This window comes from Pantherophis guttatus, chromosome 4, assembly GCF_059756535.1.
Source record: "Pantherophis guttatus breed Tessera chromosome 4, ASM5975653v1, whole genome shotgun sequence".
NCBI lineage: Eukaryota > Metazoa > Chordata > Lepidosauria > Squamata > Colubridae > Pantherophis > Pantherophis guttatus.
The window spans coordinates 93,499,482-93,520,896 of NC_142066.1; the positions used below are offsets into that span (position 1 = coordinate 93,499,482).

Here is a 21,415-nt window from a genome sequence, read left to right on the forward strand (position 1 = left end):
GGAGCCAGCCTCGTGTAACCTCCCAGGAGGCCAGTACCAACCAGGAGGGACACGGGTCCAATAAACATGTGGCGGCACTAATCCTACCCAGAACCCTGTCCACATCCTTGGGAGCCACAGGATCAAACTCCTCCCAGATAATATTCTCAAGACCTGCCCCTGTCTCCTCCCCTGGACTCATCCAATCGGAGTCCAAGCCATCCCGAATCCGAGCGACTTTATCATGCAGAAATTGCACAAAATCCTCAACGTGGCCCTGCAAGGGATCTTCCCGCACTCCCCCCCCGAAGAAGGGAGTGGGTCACCCTAAACAGGGTGGCTGGGCAGTTCTCTGCAGATGCGATAAGAGCGGAGAAATGGTTAGATTTCGCCGCTTTTATCGCCACTAGGTAGGTCTTGATATAAGACCTCACCTGTGTCCGGTCGGAATCGGATTGACTAGTCCTCCAAATGCTCTCTAGGCATCTTTTCCGACGCTTCATCTCTCTCAGCTCCTCGGAGAACCAAGGAGCCAATTGAGATCGGCATCAGGTCAGAGGCCGCAAAGGCACGACGCGGTCCAAAGCTCTGGCAGCTGCACTCTCCCAGGCGGCCACCAGCTCTTCAGTCGAGTCGTGTGCCAGAGTCTCAGGAAACGGCCCAAGCTCCGTCAGGAACCTTTCGGGGTCCATCAGGCGCCTGGGACGGAACCATTTGGTTCCGTCTCCCTGCGGCGGGGGAAAGCGGTAGGAAAGTCTAAGTGAAGGAGCGAATGATCTGTCCATGACAAGGGTTTGATATCTAGGTCCCCTCTACCAAGATCATTCAACCACTGACCAGAGACAAAAATCAGGTCCAGAGTGTGCCCCCTATGTGAGTTGGGCCTTGAACTAACTGGGGCAGGTCCATGGCCGTCATGGAAGCCATGAACTCCCGAGCCACCTCTGATGCCTCACCCGCAGACGGAAGGTTGAAATCCCCCATGACAATAAGTCTGGGGGTGTCAACCGCCACCCCAGCAATGACGTCGAGTAGCTCGGGCAGGGTCGCTGCCATGTGGCAGGGAGCTAGGTATGCAGTCAGCAAACCCATCTGCACCCCACGGCCCCACTTCACAAAGAGGGACTCACATCCGGCTATCTGAGGAACAGTGGTCTCCCTCGGACAAAGACTCTCCCTAATAATCACCGCCACTCCCCCACCCCTCCCCTGGGCCCTTGGCTGATGAAATGCACGGAAACCTGGTGGGCACATTTCAACGAGGGGAACCCCCCCCTCTTGGCCCAACCAGGTCTCCGTAATACCTGCCAGATGCCAGTAATATAGCCGTTGGGGGCAGTGCTCCTCAAGAAAAATCAAGATGGAAATCTGCAACCCTGTGCCTCCACCTCCAGGAAACTCACAGACCCTGAAAAGGTGATGGGCAGTGTGGGAAAAGGAGATGTTCGCCGTTCGATGGACCCTAATAACCGAGCGCCACTTTCTCAAGGGGAGTAAGGTGCCGTTTCAGGTCTGGACTGATCACAAAAATCTGGAGGCACTTAGAACTCCTCGGAAACTTTTGTCCAAGCAAGTCTGATGGGCATAGTACTTTAACTGTTTAGATTTCACACTGAAGTATATCCCCGGGGAAATTTCCTACCAAACACCCTGTCCTGAATGCTCAATACAAGAGCAACAGGGAAGAAGTGATCAACGCCATCATCCCCCTCATACAAAAGGCAGCACAAGCCACTACAAAATGACAAACCCAGAAAGCATCAGAACAGCCAGGGGGCGAGTTCACCCAGAAACTTAAAGTTGAGTTAAAATCTGACCCCTGACTGAAGGACAACTGCCAGCTCCTAACTCTCAGAGAGGAGTTGACATGGAAGGGGTCTAAGTTGTACATCCCCAGCACCCTCCAGTTTCAAGTGCTACATAAAAGCCACAGTACTAAACAAGCTGGACATTTTAAACAAGCCAGATTCCTAAAAATATGGCACCTGATCAGGAGACAATTCTGGTGGCTGGGAATGAAAAAAGACATTGAGAGTTACATAAAAAGCTGTGCCATATGCGTGGCCATGAAAAAGAGGCAAGTGGCCGAGCTGTCACAACCCTGGGAAGAGATCACAATGGATTTTATAGTAGAATTCCTGGAAGTGGGGGAGGACACCATAATTTGGACTGTAATTGCTCTTTTTTCCAAGTAGGCTTATTTTTTAGCATGCTCTGGTCTCCTCTCATCTCAAAAACTGGCCAAACTGTTCCTGAAACGTATCTATTGGCTACATGGAGTTCCAAGGCGAATCATTTCAGATCGAGTGGTCCAGTTCACGGCAAAATTTTGGAGGGAGTTTGTAAGACTGACTGGATCCTCCAAAGGACTTAGCTCAGTTTTTCATCTGAGAACAAATGGGGCGGTGGGATGTGTGAACGCAATGATAAAGCAGTATTTTAGGTTTATGTTAACACCAGCAAGCTAATTGGGCAGACCTATTGTTGCTTGCTGAAGTGGCGTATAATAATGCAGTCCACAGCAGCACAGGACTCATTCCTTTTAAGGTAGCTATGGGTAGAGTTTATTCCCATGCCAGAGCTTCCCCAAGAACCCCCCTCCCCAGTTAGCTTAACAGAGTGGGTGGGCTCACTACAAAGCACTTGGGGAAATGTGAAGAAGGCGCTAGCCAAAGCCACAGAAACACAAAAGGAACAGACAGATAAGAGACGTTCCCCCCAAAGGCCATTTCACGTAGGAGAGAAAGTTTACCTCTCCACCAGGTAAATTGCCATGTAGAAAATTAGGTCCCAAATTTATAGGACTTTTCTCCATTGTAAAAATCATCAACCCAATCACAGTAGAACTAAAACTTCCATGTTAGGGAGAGTGCATCCGGTTTTCCTCAGTAGCTTATTGAAACCGGTAAAGAGATCAGCACTCTGCCAGTCGAACAAGGTGCTCTGGATTTGATCATGGTGGAAGGGGAACCCCATTATGAAGTGAAAAAAAAATCTTAAGACTCTAGATTACACAAAGAGAGGCTACAGTACTTAGTGCAATGAAAAGGGTACCCCCTTATCAGAAGCTACCTGGGTGAAGAGTAAGGGCATGAAGACAGAAAGGTTAATTAGAAAATTCTATGAAAAGAACCCCCACAAACCGAAGGAAGCACTTGAAGATGGGAGGGGTGGATTGAAGCAAGACTAAACAGTTTATATCGATGTTTTCCAAATGTTCCTTGCCCACTAGGGGGAGCTGACTGTCAACACTGAACTGAACCTGCTAGAAGCCATTTTCCTAGTTCATCATTGCCACAATGTATGGGGGTGGGGGAGATTGGAATGCATTGCTAGACACAACATTGAACTTTCTCATGAGGACCAAGGTCATCTCCCAGGTGATAGAGGGAAAAGGAGAAGAGTGCCTGAGGAGCCCACTAATTTATCTGATTGGCCAATGTGACCAGTGACACTGGGGGGAAGTGGTGCTTACTGATTTTAATTATGCTGAAATCGCAAGAAAGATTCAGAGTTGGTTTTCAGCCAAGTGTGCCGATATGGTTTACCCAATAAAGAAGTTTGAGGGAGCATCTGGCCTCAGAGTCCTGATTTGCTTGGGTTTGTTAGTCAGAACCTTGACATTAGATTTGTGTACTTTTGTGTACTTGGTTCTTTTCTATCCTGCTTTATGGAGTAAAGAGTTGGTCTCTAACAGAAAGCCACTTGAAGAGACTAGAAGCATTTGAAATGTGGATTTACAGACAGCTGTTACATATAAACTGGGTTGACAAAATCAGAAATGAGGAGGTGATAGGCCACCTGAGGAAGCCAAGGGAAATCATCAAAACCATTAAAAAGCGAAAGTTATAATATTTTGGACATGTGATGAGACACCCGGAAAAATACGGCATACTTTACTTAATCCTCCAAGGAAAGATTGAAGGCAAACAAGGTCCAGGCAGAAGAAGAACATGGCTTCAAAATCTAAGGGACTGGTTTGGACAAAACTCAGCAGCCCTTTTTTGTGTGGCTGCTGATAAAAATAGGATCACCAAACATGATCGCCAACGTCCAATGACAGATATGGCACAAGAAGAAGAACCCTCTAGAATGAATGACTTATGTTGCAAGTGCTATTTATAGCATTCAATATTTTTGAATGAACATTGAAAACATTTTTGATGGATGAAATTTGCTTTACTGAACTTCTAATATCATTGTTTTTAATGTATTCACACACTGTTCTGTAATCTAGTTGGCCATCTAATTATAACTAAAAGGGTTTCTATATTTGTTTGTGCTAAAAATAAAAAGATTTTGTCTGGGCACAAACTGTCATGGTTGACTCTCTACACAGCCCCACTTACAACCAAACAAGGGGTGGGGGGGTCAGAAGACGTTGGAATGGAAGGGAAATTTGGAGTGTAAGTGTGCTGACTGAAAGCCTGAGATAGACCCAACACCTCTAAGTCATTCAGCTGAGGAAGTCTGAGGCACACAGATTGCTCCCAAAATATAGTGCAAATGAATGGGAGATCCAGAGGGAAAAGGAAGAGTTTTCCTATGCTGTTTTCAAGTGAATCATTAAAACTGGCTTTTCTACTTCTGAAACCACATGAAATCTTCAGTAAAGTTATACTCTTGGTAAAAAAAAAAAGTCCCAGGAGTTTCCCTTGCTGTCTAACCTAGTGGGACAGTTGATGTTCACTGGCTAGAAGAAATATTGTATAATACTAAAAGGAAAAAAACTTTACCTGGTTTGCAGCAATGAATTGTTGATGGGAGATCCCTTTTTTGGGAAAGCAGTTGTGGGCTTCATTTCTATTTTAATTATATTTTCTCTTGTATAAATGTCATGAGTACTTTTTCCTTCTTTGCTTAGGACATAGCATGTTAAGCACTGTTGCTATAGCCTTGCATGTTGCAGAAGAAGTAATAGAAGAAGCTATTTCCAAGGCTGGGACATACAGTGACAGCTTGGTAAGATCTTTTTTCCATTTAATAAGAAAAATATTCCTTCTAGTAGTGTGCATTTCTTGCTCAATTAGAAAAAGCAGTAAATTTACAGGCCAATATTACTAGTTTTTTTTATTCCGTTATTTTATTCTACTCCTTTTCATTTTTAATTATTTTACATTTTATCATATTAATCATTCATATACCATTTCCCTCCTTCTCTTTATTATCACAGCAGCAATATTTATTTTTCTGCATTCTTTTTCTCCAAAGTATCCACAAGTAAAAATAGGCAATATATTACCCATTCTACAAGACAAGAAACATACAAAAATCAAAAGTAAATTTTATTTTTTAAAATAATTGCTATTCCTGAAATATTTGGTTGAACAGATATGTGTTCAATTATCATTAAAAGAAGACATCAGGAAGACCAGCTGGAGTTTCCTTGGTAGAGTGTTCAATAATTAGTACATAAGCAGAGTCTTCCCAAATAATATATAATTCAAAAACAAATAAACTTTTATATATGCATTTATACCCAAATGTGTATACATGCATGCCCTATCTCCTGCCAATGTGGCCATAGACAGGTGGACAAATCCTGGAATGTTTCAGACTGATACACACACTGTAAGGGTTGCCTCTCCCTCTGACTTAAGAAAGTGAAAAACTCTTGAAACTGAGTATTTCAAAAGGAACCTTTTATTAAGCAGAAGTGACAACAATGGATTCAAACTAGCCTCTGAATACCCTTAGGCAAGACAAGTAGGATTAAAGCAGTAGAGACCCCTCCCTTTAGCCAGAATGCAGATTTTAGCCAATACACAAGTGTGAAGATGTTTTCTTTACCAGCTGCCCTGAGAACCGGACAAGCATGCATTCCCATTGCTATCCTCCGTTATCCTCTAAAGTGAAACAGCCCACATGGCCATCATAAACATTCCCCAAAGGTAAGGAGATCTCAGGGTGCTGAGGCGCCAGGATATAGGTTGTAAAATATCTGTTGACACAGGCAGTGCTAATAAATCGAATCCAAGCCCCCCCACCCTTCTCCCAATTGAATGGCAGTATCACTTTTAGGAATCTGACACACACAGAGATACAAACACTGAACAATTAAGCAGATCCCTTGCATTTATGAGGGTAATTGATTTAATTTTGCAAAATGGGATTTGTTTATAGTATTTTTAAACCATTATGCACATTTTAAAATTTGAAATTTCATACTTAAGTATTCATAAGTATTCATACTTACCTACATATCTTTTTGAGGACAAACAGTATGAAGCTTGTTATTTGCAAGATCATAAAGAAGAACTGATAGAAGAGCTTGCTACCACCATTGTCCAGAAGGTATGACACAAGGGTTGCATTGTTTAGATGAATTTATCATTAAGAAAAATAATATATGTCTTTTTAATATTAATTTGCATTTTACATAATTTATTACAAATCGTAAGATCACAATATTTTTAATCACATTTCCTAGTAGGGGACCACATGGAGTGTTTTGATTTATGCAAGGATTTCCGCTTTAAGTTGATACTTTTGCTCTAATGAAGTATTTTGCCAAAAGTGGCTAAAACTGTTTTTTATTTAAAAAAATTAATATTAAACATAAAAATTCAATGTTTTTATGAACAGTGTGTTGTCTGAGTACAGTTGTTTTTGAGAAATAGTGTTAATCATAATAATAATAATAATATAACAATGATAAACATTGATAACATAACCAATGATAATCATATAATATTAATAATAATATTTACTTAGCTATTTTAATAAATCTTCACTACAGTTAATCATTTCTTTATGCTTTTAAGTTTCTAACTTCTGTTTCTGCTAGTTAACCATTGATATAACAAATCCCATGTTAAAAAGTATTCAGTTTCTTCCGTCTCCTTAATTTTGAATGTTAGTCTATCCATTTCTGCACATTCTAATTTTTTTATAACTTTTTCATCTGTAGGAATATCTTCATTTTTCCATTGTTGTCCAAACACAATTCTAGCTGCAGGTAACACATGTAAAATTAAATATGTATTCCCTTTATTATATTTTTCTGGTAGAATACCCAACAAAAATATTTCTGACTTTAGATCTATGTATTGCTTTACTATTTTTTCTAACCATGTGTGTATTTTTTGCCTTTGGGCATATCCACCACATGTGATAGGGCAAATCCGGTATCTGATTACATTTCCAACGCTTAGCAAATATATCCTTAAACATCTTTGCCAATCTTGCTGGTGGAAAATACCATCTATAAAACATTTTATATAAACTTTCTTTGTATGCAGTTGACATTGTTAATTTATAATTCCTATCCCACAATTTCTGCCATTTATCTAACTCTATAATATAACCAAAATTTTTGGCTCATACTATCACTGTTTCCTTTACTTGCTCTTTTTCCATTTCAATGTTCAATAAGTAGTTATAAATTTTTAAAATTAGTTTTTCATCTGTCCCTGTTAATATCTGATCCAGTTCTGTTGGTTCTTTATAAAAACCATACATTTTAGCATCTTTCTCATATCTTGATTGTATTTGCACATGTGGCCACCCTGCCAAATCAATCCCTTGACTATTCAGTTCTTGCTTAGTTTTAAGTTCCCCTTTTTCATTCAGAATGTCCTTATATCTTATAATGTTTTCCGTGTTAACAACATTCAGATGTATCAGTGACTCCATTGTGGAGAGCCAGACTGGTATTTTCAAATAATGTTTTTCTTTGATTTTTGTCCAAAATAACAGTAATGCATTTCTAACATTTATCCATTCTTTCACCCATGTAAGTATAAGAAACCTGATAATACAACTCCCAATCTGGCAACCCAAAACCCCCTTTGTTTTTGGAATCTTGTAACATTTTCAGACTTATTCTTGCTCTTTTTCCCTTGCCAAATATATTTTGACATTATTTTATCTAATTCCTCAAAATATTTTTCCCCAGTTTTATTGGTATTGTTTAGAACAAATATAGTAATCTCTGCAAAATATTCATTTTTATAGTAGCTATTCTTCCTATCAAAGATAGTTGTAGATTTTTCCACTTCTCCAAGTCTAATTTGATTTGTTGCAGTAATTTGACAAAGTGACAAAATTAGTGGACCAAAGGAATTCTGTTGATATAATTTACTTGGACTTTAGTAAGGCATTTGATAAAGTAGGCCATAACCTACTACTAGGTAAAATAGAAAAATGTGGGTTAGACAGCATCACCACCAGAAGGATTCATAACTGGTGACCAACTGCACTCAACATATAGTCCTCAAAGCATCTACATGGAGGGAAGTATACACGGGGGTTCCCCAAGGCTCTGTTTTAGGCCCAGTACTCTTCAACATCTTCATCAATGATTTGGATGAGGGGATAGATGGGGAACTCATCAAATTTGCAGATGACACCAAGCTGGCAGGAATAGCCAACACTCCCGAAGACAGGAAGGATCTTGACAGACTTGAACATTGGGTACTATCTAACAAAATGAAATTCAGTGGTGAAAAAAGTAAGGTTCTACATTTAAGCAAGTTTACTTGGCATCCATATGGGGCATAGATTCCAACCAACAAACATTTCCTTTGGTCCACTGTTACCTCTACGATCAGGACTCTACCTTTTTTTTCGGCATAAATTAATTTAGATTCTAAGTGTCCTTTTACATATATCACTACTCCCTTCTTTTTCTGATCTGCCAGGGAGGCATACAAATTTCCCAGTCTTTTATTCTCCAGTATCGCTTTCTGGTTTCCTTTTACATGAACCTCCTGCAGGCATATCATATCATAATTTCCTTTTGCCAACTGGTTAAACACTCTCTTTCTCTTACATGGATTATTTAAACCATTAATATTAGCTGAAAATAAGGATACCCCCACCTCTCCCTTTACCATCCTCCTTACTACTTATGTCAGGTATGCTTCCTTCAGTATCCAGGAAAGAAAAACCCAAACTCAATCATTTTGAAGAGATTAGTACTTTTACTGAATATGAAATGATCACAACCCAGGTAAAGCTGGAAGTGAGCAAAACTTCCAAATAGCATCTACTAAGCTTCTCCCCCCCCCCCCAGTGTCCATTGACCCTCAGCCAATCCAAAGGTCTCCCAAAGGTCAGGTGGCATCACGTCTGGCAACGTCATTCATGAGGAATGTAGGGCAGTTGGTCAGCCAGCCCCTTTTGAAGATTCACTTTCGATTCCTGGGAAGACACATCCTACAATAGATAAACACCTCCTGCGCCTTCCCCACCCTTTCTTTTCTTTTTTTTAAATTTTTATTAATATATTCTATACACTAATACACAAATAAAATATACAATCCTGCCACTATGGTATAATATGATTACATTGTCCATAAGTATAAAATCATTCCTTTATACATACATATTTGCCATCATATATATACATCATCATATATCTATTCTATCCCACCTTTTCTGGACCCAATCGTACCATACTTTCCAACTGTTATAAAATTCTGAATCTTTTTTACCATTGATCAATCTAGTTAGTCTATCTGATTCCGCACACTCATTAATTTTATATATTATTTTCAAATCTATCGGTAAGTATTGATTTTTCCACTCCTGCGCATACGCTAATCTTGCTGCAGTGATAATGTGAATCAACAAGAACCGTATATCTGATTTAACATTCAAAGGTTTTGCCCCCAATAGGAAAATCTCAGGTCTTAATTCCAAATTAATCTGTGTAATTTCCAAAATCCATTGCCGTATTTTTTTCCAATATTTAACCGCCTGCGGGCAGGTCCACCATTGGTGAAAATAGGTTCCATTGCTGTAACCACACTTCCAACAGCAGGCAGATGTCCCGGGAAACATTTTAACTAATCTCGCCGGGGGTAGATGCCACCGGTAGATCATTTTATATATGTTTTCTTTATATGAGGAGGCCATGGTTAATTTCATACTTTTCAACCAAATCTGTTCCCATTGCTGGAAGTCAAGGGGATATCCAAAATTTCGCCCCCATGCTATCATACAATCCTTCACTACATCCTGTCCTATCTGCAAAGACAATAAATATGCCTTCCCCACCCTTTCGCCCCCCTTTACTAATCCCTCGCCCGTTTCTTATGGCAGCTGAAGCAGGCAAAGCTGAGGCTGACATTCGGCCCCTCTTGCAGAAGAGACGTTATTCCTAAATAAGAGGAAAGAAGAGAGAGAGAAACAGAATATATACAATAATTATGGTTTATCAGGGTATTTGGTATAGAATTGCTGTATTTTCTTGGGAGCTCGGACATCCCGTTTATTTACCCATTCAGCCTGCGATAAAGGGAAATGTTTCCAGGCTATCAGATATTGGACTTTGCCATGGTGTTTCCTAGAGTCCAAAATTTCTTTAACTTCAAAATGTTGCTCCCCCTCTATGAGAATGGGAATTGGAGGGGTGCTTTGGTCAGCCCTTAGGGGAGACGAGTGTTCAGGTTTTAATAAACTAACATGAAATACAGGATGTATACGTCTCAATGTTTTTGGCAATTCCAATTCAACTGTTACTGGATTAATTAGTCTAATCACACGAAATGGTCCCACATACTTAGGGCCTAGCTTTTTGGACTTCTGGGTGGTCTGTAAATATTTTGTAGACAAATAGACTTTATCACCCACTTTATAAACGTGAGCTGGGGACCTTTTCTTATCAGCTTGCGCCTTATGGGCCCGGTGTGCCTCATCCAAAGCCTTCCGAGTCACTGCCCATGTGCTCTTTAATTGTTCAATCTAATCCATCAAGGAGGGATTTTGGGGATCATCTTGTGGTAACTCGGGAATGAGTACAAAATCCTGGCCCGACGCGACCTTAAAAGGAGTGAATCCAGTGCTACTGTGTACGGAATTATTATATGCCACTTCTGCAAATGGCAACAAGTCTACCCAATTGTCTTGCTGGTAATTTACGTAACATCTCAGGTACTGTTCTAGTACCCCATTGGTTCTTTCACAGGCCCCATTTGTCTGAGGATGGTGACTGGAACTTAGCCCCTGGGCGGAGACCAATCAATTTCAAAAATTCTTTCCAGAAACTGGAAGTAAATTGCACCCCCCTGTCAGAAATTATTCTTTTTGGAGATCCATGTAGTCGGTAAATCTGCCGAATAAACAGTTTTGCAAGGGTTTTTGCTGAAGGGATCTTTGAGCAAGGGATGAAATGTACTTGTTTGGAAAACAAATCAGTTACTACCCAAATGACAGTGCAGCCCTCACTGTCTGGTAAGTCCACAATAAAATCCATAGATATTTCCTTCCATGGGGCATTCGGTCTAGCCACACTTTGCAGCAATCCAGGGGATTTTCCTGGAGGTCTTTTAGCCGAGGCACATACTGGACAGCTAGCTACATATGCCTCTATGTCCTTTTTAAGTGCAGGCCACCAAAATTGTCTCTTAACAAGGTGTAGAGTCTTGACAAACGCAAAGTGTCCTGCGGCCTTGGCATCATGAGCATATTTCAATACGGTTGTCCTTAATGTGGTTGGAACATACAATTTCGATCCAACCCAAGCTAGTCTGTCACGAAGTGTGCATTCATTCGAGTGGTTCCTAAACCACTCGTCAGTTTTTAGCGCTTCTCGCAATTTTTCGAGTAAATCCCCCGAGAGTTCTGGTTCGGTTTTACTCTGCGCTCTGGTAGTGACCGGTGTTGCCAATTGTGTCAAGGGGATCATTGGTTGAACCACTTCCTTTTTGATGCTATTGTATTGCGGCAATCTGGAAAGTGCGTCTGCCATGAAGTTTTTTCCACCAGGAAGGTAACGTAGAGTGAAATTGAAACGCTTGAAATGTTGGGCCCAACGAGCCTGTTTTGGAGATAGTTTGCGTGGTGTTTTTAATGCTTCTAAATTTTTATGATCAGTCCACACCTCGAAAGGGTGTTTCACCCCTTCTAAAAATTGTCTCCATGTTAACAGCGCCCATCTAACTGCAAACGCCTCTTTCTCCCATATGGCCCATCTCCTTTCCATTTCTGATAGTTTACGGGATGTGTAAGCACAGGGTTGTAATATCCCATTTTCATTCTTTTGCAAGAGTATTGCTCCTACAGCTACGTCACTGGCGTCAGCTTGTACTACAAAAGGTTGTTCCATGTCGGGGTGTTTGAGCATAGGTTCAGCCGCAAACAGCCGTTTCAATTTTTCGAAAGCAGCTTGACAGTCCATAGTCCATTCCAGTGGTTTCGAGGGTTTGGGCTTTACTTCCCCTTTGGTTTTTAGCAAGTCTGTAATTGATAGTGCGATTTTCGCGAAAGAGGGGATAAATTGTCTATAAAAGTTAGCAAACCCTAAGAAACTCTGTAACTGTTTACGGGTGCGCGGTGCAGCCCATTCCAGTACTGCCCGAACCTTTTCAGGGTCCATCTCTATTCCCTCATGCGATATACGATATCCAAGATAGTCGATTTTGTCTTGGTGAAATTCACATTTAGAAAGTTTGGCATAGAGTTCGGCTGCTCTGAGTTTCTTTAAGACCGTTCGTACCAACTTTACATGGTCGGCCATGTTGTCAGAATAGATCAGAATGTCATCCAAATAGACCAACACCCCTTTATACAGGTGCTCATGCAATACTTCGTTGATCAGTTGCATGAATACAGCCGGGGCTCCCTGTAATCCAAAAGGGAGTACTCTAAACTGGAAACACCCCAGCGGGCAATTAAATGCTGTCTTCCATTCATCCCCCTCTTTTATTCTCACTCGGTAGTATGCCTCTCTTAAATCAAGTTTGGTGAAAACTTTTCTCTTATCTAAATGGGCTAACATATCCTTCATGAGGGGGAGGGGGTAGACATTTTCTACGCAAATCGCGTTCATATTTCTATAATCAACTACGAGACGAAAGGATCCATCTTTCTTTTCGCGGAACATTACTGGCGCCGCCACCTTGGGTTTTGCTCGTTCGATGAATCCCCATTCTAAGTTTTTGTCAATAAAATTTCGCAATTCCCCCAATTCTCGAGGTGTCATGGGGTAAATTTTTGGTTTGGGAAGCTTCACCCCAGGGAGTATTTCAATGGTGCAGTCGGTGGCCCTGTGGGGAGGTAGAGCATCCGATGCCTTTTCGCTAAAAACTTCCTTGAGATCCCAATATTCCTTTGGAATTTTCTCTTCTCCCTCAATATGGTTAATGGCTACTGCTGCCCTCTCTGATTTTATGTCGTCTCTCAGGGGGGGGGGCTTCCTTTTCCGGAGTTGGTTCTGCCGTGCGGATGCGCAAGACCCCCGTCTTCCAATTTACTCGTGGGTTCCATTTTCGAAGCCAGGGCAGTCCTAAAATGAGGGGTCTCTCCATACCAGGGGCTACAATAAATCTGAGATTTTCTACATGATTCCCCAACTGCAGTTCAAGGGGTTCGGTCATAAAGCTAGCTGGGCCCCCTCCTGCGATCGACCCGTCTAATTGACAAAATGCAATGGGTCTTTTCAAGGTTTTTAGTCTCAGTCCCATTTCCTCTACTACTTTGGGGCTAATTATGCACCTAGTGCACCCCGAGTCCAACAAGGCTAACAATTGCGCATGAGTCCCTGTGGTGGGCACCCTTATTTCTACGGGGATGAGTAAGGGTTCTTCCGTGTGACTCACCCAATCGTTGGTGTCGAAGTCGGAGTCCGTCTCGCTGTTGTCATTGTTGGTCGGAGTTCCCAACTCACCCTGGTTTCGGGGAGTGAACTCAACGACTTCTCCTTTCAGGGCGGTGCCGCGGGTTTTAGCGGGTATTTTGTCGCCTTTCTTTGGGCCGGCCCCGGTAGCTTTTGGTGGTGGCTTGGAGAAACATTCGGCAGCCCGGTGACCTTCTTTCCCACATTTGAAACAGGTGAAGGGCTTTGACTTGGGTTTGAATTCGGTCATCTTTGGTGTCCCTTTTCGGTGGAAAGAGGATGACTGGTCTCCCATATGCCTTCCTCGGAGTTCGCTTCGTCTCAGCTCGATCTCCACATCCTCAGCTACTATGTACCATCTATCCAAGTCGTCGGGGACCCCCATGCTTCTGCAGTCACGATATATCTCTTCATTCAACCCATCCTTGAAACTTTCCAAAAGAGCCATTTCTGACCAGCCTGTCATATAGGGTGCCAGTTCACGGAACTCTTGGATATACTTTGCCACCGGCCTCCGGCCCTGCTGAATGCTTTTCATTCTGAGTCTCGCCTTTCATTCAGTTAAATGGTCTTCAAAACGCCTCCTGAGGCCCCCTATGAATTGGTTGTAATTTCTCAGCAAGAGGGAGTTGTTATTGTGGAGAACCACCATCCACTCAGCAGCTACTCCCTCTAGGGCGTTCGCGATGTTCCTGACTTTAGCAGCCTCTGATTTGTAGTCCTCCCCCCAATCCTGCATGTGGTTCCACACTTGGGTCAGGAAAAATCCCAAGGCTTTAGGATTTCCATCAAACTTCCCAGAAAGGGGGGGGATTTTTGGCTTTTTACGTCTGCGGGGGGGGGGTGGCGGCCTGCAAGGCTGGGGTTCTCTGGCCGGCTGCATCTCTCCCTTGAGCTGCCGAAGCTTGGGATGTTTCTTCCTCAAGTTCTTCCTCTCCCCCACAGGCTGTCTCCTCTGGCTCCCCCCGGGGCCTGTCTTCCCCTTTTCCACCGAAATCCCAAAAGACTCATGGTTTTTTCTGCTTTCTTCTACATCACGGATAAGCTGCAAGGCTTGGTCTATCATGAGACGTTCCTTCTGCTGTTGCATCCACACTGCCTCTTTTTAACGGGGTCTGGAAGTCGTCACTCCCCGGGGGTCCTCCCCTCAGTCCGGCAGCCTCCCCACTCCTTTCGACCATCTAGCTTCCTCCGGCTCTAAACGGAGTCTTTCCAGCCATTCTGCAGTCTCTTTCTCCGCTTGGAGGGTTGCTGCAGTTGAACTCGCTGACCCCATTTGCTCTTCTCCATCAGTCTCTCGATCTTACATATTTTGGATTTACAGTCCCCTCGGTTTTTGTCCGGGATGACTGGATGTGACTTCCAGCTTAATGTCAGGTATGCTTCCTTCAGTATCCAGGAAAGAAAAACCCAAACTCAATCATTTTGAAGAGATTAGTACTTTTACTGAATATGAAATGATCACAACCCAGGTAAAGCTGGAAGTGAGCAAAACGCGTGAAATAGCATCTACTAAGCTTCTCCCCCCCCCCCCCGTGTCCATTGATCCTCAGCCAATCCAAAGGTCTCCCAAAGGTCAGGTGGCATCACGTCTGGCAACGTCATTCATGAGGAATGTAGGGCAGTTGGTCAGCCAGCCCCTTTTGAAGATTCACTTTCGATTCCTGGGAAGACACGTCCTACAATAGATAAACACCTCCTGAGCCTTCCCCACCCTTTCACTCCCCTTTACTAATCCCTCCCCCGTTTCTTATGGCAGCTGAAGCAGGCAAAGCTGAGGCTGACAACTTACTTATTACTTGCTCTCTGTTTTCTTTTTAGTCTGTCGGGTTTTCCTCGGGGAAAGGGGTTCTTTCCTTCCACCAACTCCTTCCCTCTCTATCTTTATCTCCTTCCCATCTGTTCGTTCCTTAAATTCTTCATCCTCCTGTGGGTCTTCTAAGCTTCCATTTTCCTCTTCCCCCTCAATCTTCAAGTCATTCGCCTTAAAATTTAATTCACAGAAATCTCGTGCATCTCTCAAGTTCTCAATTTTAATCCTCTTATCTCGCAAAGTTATCAATAAACCTTCCCGTATCAACCATCTATATTGAATTGCATTTTTCCTTAATTGCCTCCTCAGAAATTGGTATCTTCGCCACTGCTCTCTAACTTTCTTAGGGATTTGCTTTAAAATCATAATTTGTTGTCCTCTATATGATATCACCTGGTCCCTTGCCTTCCTATAAACTTCCTCCCGTATGGCCTTCTTACAAAATCGGATATGAATTTCTTGAGGCAAATTATGTTGTTTTGCATATCCCGTAAATACCCTATAGGCCTCATCAATGTCTTTCATTATTAACTCCTTATCTTTTTCCAAGATTTCAGTTAAAATACTTCCAACTACTTCTCTCACACATTCTTCTTTATCTTGAACCACGTTCTGCATTCTTAGAAAAAAGGAGGAGCATTCCATATGTAAGAAGATTATTTCTTCTTCCATAGTCCTCGTAGTTGCGGCCTGTTCACGTTCCAATCCCGCCAAGGCGTTCTTCATATCTATTGGTACAGACTTCCACTTCGTGAAGTCTTCCCTCTTGTTTAACCATTACCTCTCGCACTTCTGTCAATTGTTCATTTAATATTTTAATGTCTCCCCGCACCGCTCCCATTTCACTTCTCAAATTCATCGTTAAGTCCTCAAAATTTTTCATCATTACCTCTTGCATCGTCTGCATCATTCTCTGTAAATTCTGTAATGAGGGGGACTTTCCCAATGTATTTGCATCTTCTATAGATTTAGATGACATTTGGAATGGTAATACCGGTGATGACGCCGAGGGGGGCAGTAAAGCTTTCTTGCTCCCTTTAGTAACCGTTGTAGCTGCTGCAATGGACATCTCTCCTTGAGGCCCTCCTTGATTTTTATTTGGAGACCAAAAATTCTTCCAACCCAGCATGTGACACACTAAGTTCTCTCCACTTTTCAGCTTACTTAGTCTTTCTCTTCCTCAAATTCTCTATTTATCAATTAATTTAAATCAACCCAATATATACAATTAATCTACAATTTTTAGCCAATCTATTAAGTATATAGATATATAAATTATTTTCTACAGTAACAATAGTAATTCAGTACCCTCTATATATAGTATAAATATTGTATAAATCTGTTTAAGTTTCTATTCAGCCTGATATATCACTCAGGCCTGATCAGTAAATAAGGATTGAGGAAAGGAGGGAGAGTACTGTCAAAGATTAACCAAAAAGGGGAGGAAAGAGGAAATGGGGAGGACCAAATCTTTAGATTTTAAACTTCCTCTAAGTACAACCACGATGTTTCTTTTGGAGTTTCCAAGTCTGCCACTAGATGGAGTTGCTGATCTTATATTGCCGACAGTTCCAAGCAAAGACGTTTCCAGCTACAAACATAGAGTATCAGAAAGCTAGTAATTCAGCTTGATAAGGGAGATTATTGATAGTTTGTCCCGGATTTATAAGTTTATGATAGAAAAAAGAAAGAAAAAGTCCACAGCAAAATCCAATAATCCAATCAAGGAGATAACAGATGCAAAAGAGAGAAAAATTACACTCCGTTACCAGCTCTTCCCCTATTAAATAGGCAGATTTCTTCACTGTCCGGGTTACTCTCTCTCAACCGCTAATCAAGTGAGGTTATTTCGCCTCACAGCTTGTCCCAGCAATTAGAGCTTCACACTCTCTCTCTCCATGTTCCTCACCTCCGAGTTCATAAATCCAAGTTCTCCAATTCTCCAGCTCTCTGCAATCGGCTTCCTATCCAACACAATGAGTCATTCCTTCGGGGCCGCCATTCCTCGGCGCCCTCTCCTTGACTTCAGAGACTGAAAGAGGATCAAGCCTCCAGCACATGGGATCGCCACATCCATGCGTGCCCTGCACTCCTCACTCTCCCCGCTCCCTCCAGGGGCGGTTTCTGCAGAAAAAAAAGCCGTCTGAGTCAAGGAAAAGAAGATCAGGTCAGGAGCAGTTTTCCTATCCTTCTTTTTCTTCTGCTGATGTCACCGGAAGCTCTAACAAAATGAAATTCAATGGTGAAAAAAGTAAGGTTCTACAAGAAAAACAAAATGCACAGGTACAGTATTTGTGGTACCTTGCTCAATAGTAGTAACTGTGAGAAGGATCTTGGAGTCCTAGTGGACAACCATTTAAATATGAGCCAGCAGTGTACAGCAGCTGCCAAAAAAGCCAACTGTTTATGCAGTTCTAGGCTACATAAACAAAGGGATAGAATCAAGATCACATGAAGTGTTAATGCCACTTTATAATGCCTTGATAAGGCCACACTTGGAATACTGCATCCAGTTTTGGTCGCCACGATGTAAAAAAGATGTGGAGACTCTAGAAAGAGTGCAGAGAAGAGCAACAAAGATGATTAGGGGACTGGAGGCTAAAACATTTGAAGAACGGCTGCAGGAACTGGGTATGTCTAGATTAATGAAAAGAAGGACTAGGGGTGACATGATAGCAGTGTTCCAATATCTCAGGGGCTGCCACAAAGAAGAGGGAGTCAAGCTATTCTCGAAAGCACCCGAGGGCAGGACAAGAAGCAATGGATGGAAACTAATCAAGGAGAGAAGCAACCTAGAACTAAGGAGAAATTTCCTGACAATTAGAACAATTAATCAGTGGAACAACTTGCCTCCAGAAGTTGTGAATGCTCCAACACTGGAAGATTTTAAGAAGAGATTGGATAACCATTTGTCTGAAATGGTGTAGAGTTTCCTACCTAAGCAGGGGGTTGGACTAGAAAACCTCTAAGGTCCCTTCCAACTCTGTTATACTGGGTTTTTTTTAAATTTAATTATCTTCTTTAATAGTTGCACATCTTGCTGTTAATTGAATTCCTAGATATTTCACTTTCTTAAGTATCTGAATATCTGTCTTCTTCATTAATTTTTTTTCTGTTTAACTGTAAGATTTTTAACTAGTATTTTGTTTTCTCTATTTATTTTCAATCCATCAATTTCACCGTAATCCTCTATTTTTTTTTATTAATTTGGGTCCAGTTTCTTGTGGTTCTTCTCAACATTTTTCCATCACTACTGACTCTGGGACTTTATTATCACCCTCCTGGATTTTTATGTTTGTTCTCTATCTCCTTCTGCTGCTGGCTAGTTTATTCCTGCCGCCCGATTTCCACCTTTAGGCCTGGGCTCGGGGGAGGAGAGATTGCAGGCTGGAGGGAGAAGCTGAGAGTCTAGGTCAAGGACTGCTGCTCCATCTGCAGGGAGAGAGTGATTATTGTTGGCCTTTTACATCCAGCCGCGGTGAGAGAACGGCTGTGGCCATCCGCCTGCACTGCAACCATCTGATCTGGTCGCCCCATCACTGTGAGAGAGTGAAGGGGCCCCGGCTTCATCCTGGCCAGCCTCTTTTGCCATCTCTCACCTCAATGACTATCTTTAAATTTCGCTGACATCCAAGGTTCCCATTTTTCCATCTCATCATATTTGTATGGCTTATACCTCGGCAGATTTGCTTGCGCTGCGAGATGCCCCCTCTCGCGGCGATGGCCTTCCACTGTATCGAAGGCCTACCTTAAGGACGGGCTTTGGAGCCCCGAGAGGTGGCATGTTTTAAAGCAGGGATTGAGGGGTTTTTTAATTAGGGTTTTTAATAATCTTTTAAGGGGAACTGGGAGGGTGACCAAAGGGGATGGGGGGGGTAATCCACCTAGGTCAGGGCCCAGCCTGGCACAGGGTAACGGTCTGGAGGGCGCAGGACGAGGGATTGGGGATGTCATCAGCATGGTGGATGGGAGGGGCAGATATGGCGGGAGCAGAGGACCTTATCTTGTGCCGGGGGTGCGCACTCGCTACTTGAGAGCGATTGCACGCCCCGGTCCTCAAGGCTCCCCTCGGATACTAGGTGGCTCAGATACTCAGGACCTGGGCCTCCGGCTGATGCTGTGCAACGCCAGGTCCGTGGTAAATAAGGCCCCCCTCATTTACGATCTTATTCAAGAGGGGGGAGCGGACCTGTCAGGTATTACGGAGACCTGGTTGGGCCCGGAGGGAGGGGTCCCTCTGGTTGAGATGTGTCCACCACGCTTCAGAGCATTCCATCAGCCGAGGGCCCAGGGGAGGGGCGGGGGGGTGGCGGTTATTATTAACGAAGGTCTGGGTCCGAGGGAGACCACTGTGCCACAGATTGCCGGATGTGAGTCCCTCTTTGTGAGATGGGGTCATGGGGTTCAGATGGGCTTGCTGCTTACGTACCTGGCTCCCTGCCGCGTGGCAACGGCCCTGCCCGAGCTACTCGACGTGATAGCCACGGTGGCAGTTGATACACCCAGGCTTATGGTCATGGGTGATTTCAATCTGCCGTCCGTTGGTGAAACGTCAGAGATGGCTCGGGAGTTCATGGCTTCCATGACGGCCATGGACCTGACCCAGTTAGTTCATGGCCCCACTCACAGGGGGGGACACACTCTGGACCTGATTTTTGTCTCTGGCCAGTGGTTGAGTGGTCTTATTATAGGGGATATAGACATGAAACCCTTGTCATGGTCAGATCACTCACTCCTTCGTCTGGACCTTCGAACCACTACACCCCGCCGCAGGGAGGCGGACCCAATTAGATGGATCCGCCCCAGGCGCCTGATGGATCCTGATAGGTTCCAGACGGAGCTTGGGCCAATTCCTGAAGATCTGGCACACGACTCGGCCGAGGACCTGGTAGCTGCCTGGGATCGGGCGGCTGGTGGGGCCTTGGATCGAGTCGTGCCTTTGCGGCCTCTGACCCGGTGTCGATCCCTCGCGGCTCCTTGGTTCACCGAGGAGCTGAGGGAGATGAAACGCCGGAAAAGACGCCTAGAGAGCGGTTGGAGGGCCAGTCTCGCTGAATCTGACCGAACACTGGTAAGGTCGCATATTAAGACCTACCTAGTGGCGATAAAGACGGCAAAGTTTAACTACTTTTCCGCCTCTATTGCGTCATCAGGGAATCGTCCGGCCGCCCTGTTCAGGATAACCCGCTCCCTGCTCCATCCGGGAGCGCGGGAGGATCCCTTGGAAGGCAGGGCGGAGGATTTTGGACAATACCTGTATGACAAAATCGCTCAGATCCGGGGGGATTTGGACTCTGACTGGGTAGATCAGGGCAGGGTGACGAGGAATAGTCTTGAGAATGTTACCTGGGAGGAGTTTGATGCTGTGACTCCGGATGATGTGGACAGGATTTTGGGGAGACTTAGTGCGGCCACATGTTTACTGGACCCGTGTCCCTCCTGGTTGGTACTGGCCTCCCGGGAGGTTACACGAGGCTGGCTCCAGGGTGTTATCAACGCTTCGTTGAGTGAGGGTCACTTCCCCGCCGCCTTGAAAGAAGCGGTGGTGAGGCCTCTCCTCAAGAAGCCGTCCCTGGATCCGGCAATATTGGCCAACTATCATCCTGTCTCCAACCTTCACTTCCTGGCGAAGGTTGTTGAGAGTGTGGTCGCGCGACAGTTTCCACAATTCTTGAAGGAAACATCCTATCTAGATCCGTTCCAGTCGGGTTTCAGGCCTGGACACAGCACAGAAACGGCATTGGTCGCGTTGGTTGATGATCTCTGGAGGGCTCGGGACAGGGGTTGTTCCTCTGTTCTGGTCCTGTTAGACCTCTCAGCGGCTTTTGATACCATCGACCATGGTATCATGCTGCACTGGTTGGAAGAGTTGGGGATGGGGGGCACCGTATTACAGTGGTTCTCCTCCTTTCTCTCCGACCGGTCGCAGTTCGTGTTGGCAGGGGGGCAGAGGTCGACCTCAAGGTCTCTTATATGTGGAGTGCCTCAGGGGTCGGTCCTCTCGCCCCTCCTGTTCAACATTTATGTGAAGCCGCTGGGCGAGATCATCCGTGGCTTTGGGG

The 21,415-nt window shown here is 43.8% G+C and overlaps 1 protein-coding gene across 7 annotated transcripts in view; it reads left to right on the top strand.

The window, feature by feature from the left end:
- MYRIP (myosin VIIA and Rab interacting protein) overlaps positions 1–21,415 on the top strand; it is a 253,774-nt gene that overhangs the window by 142,116 nt on the left and 90,243 nt on the right. For 4 of the 7 annotated variants that reach the window (XM_087894130.1, XM_087894134.1, XM_087894131.1 and 1 more), the window contains 2 exons: positions 4,844–4,941; positions 6,202–6,273. In XM_087894130.1, coding sequence (XP_087750256.1) covers positions 4,844–4,941; positions 6,202–6,273 — 170 coding nt within the window. Of the gene's footprint in view, positions 1–4,843; positions 4,942–6,192; positions 6,274–21,415 lie in introns of all 7 variants that reach the window. The other 3 variants (XM_060685982.2, XM_087894133.1, XM_087894132.1) reach the window with 1 other exon arrangement.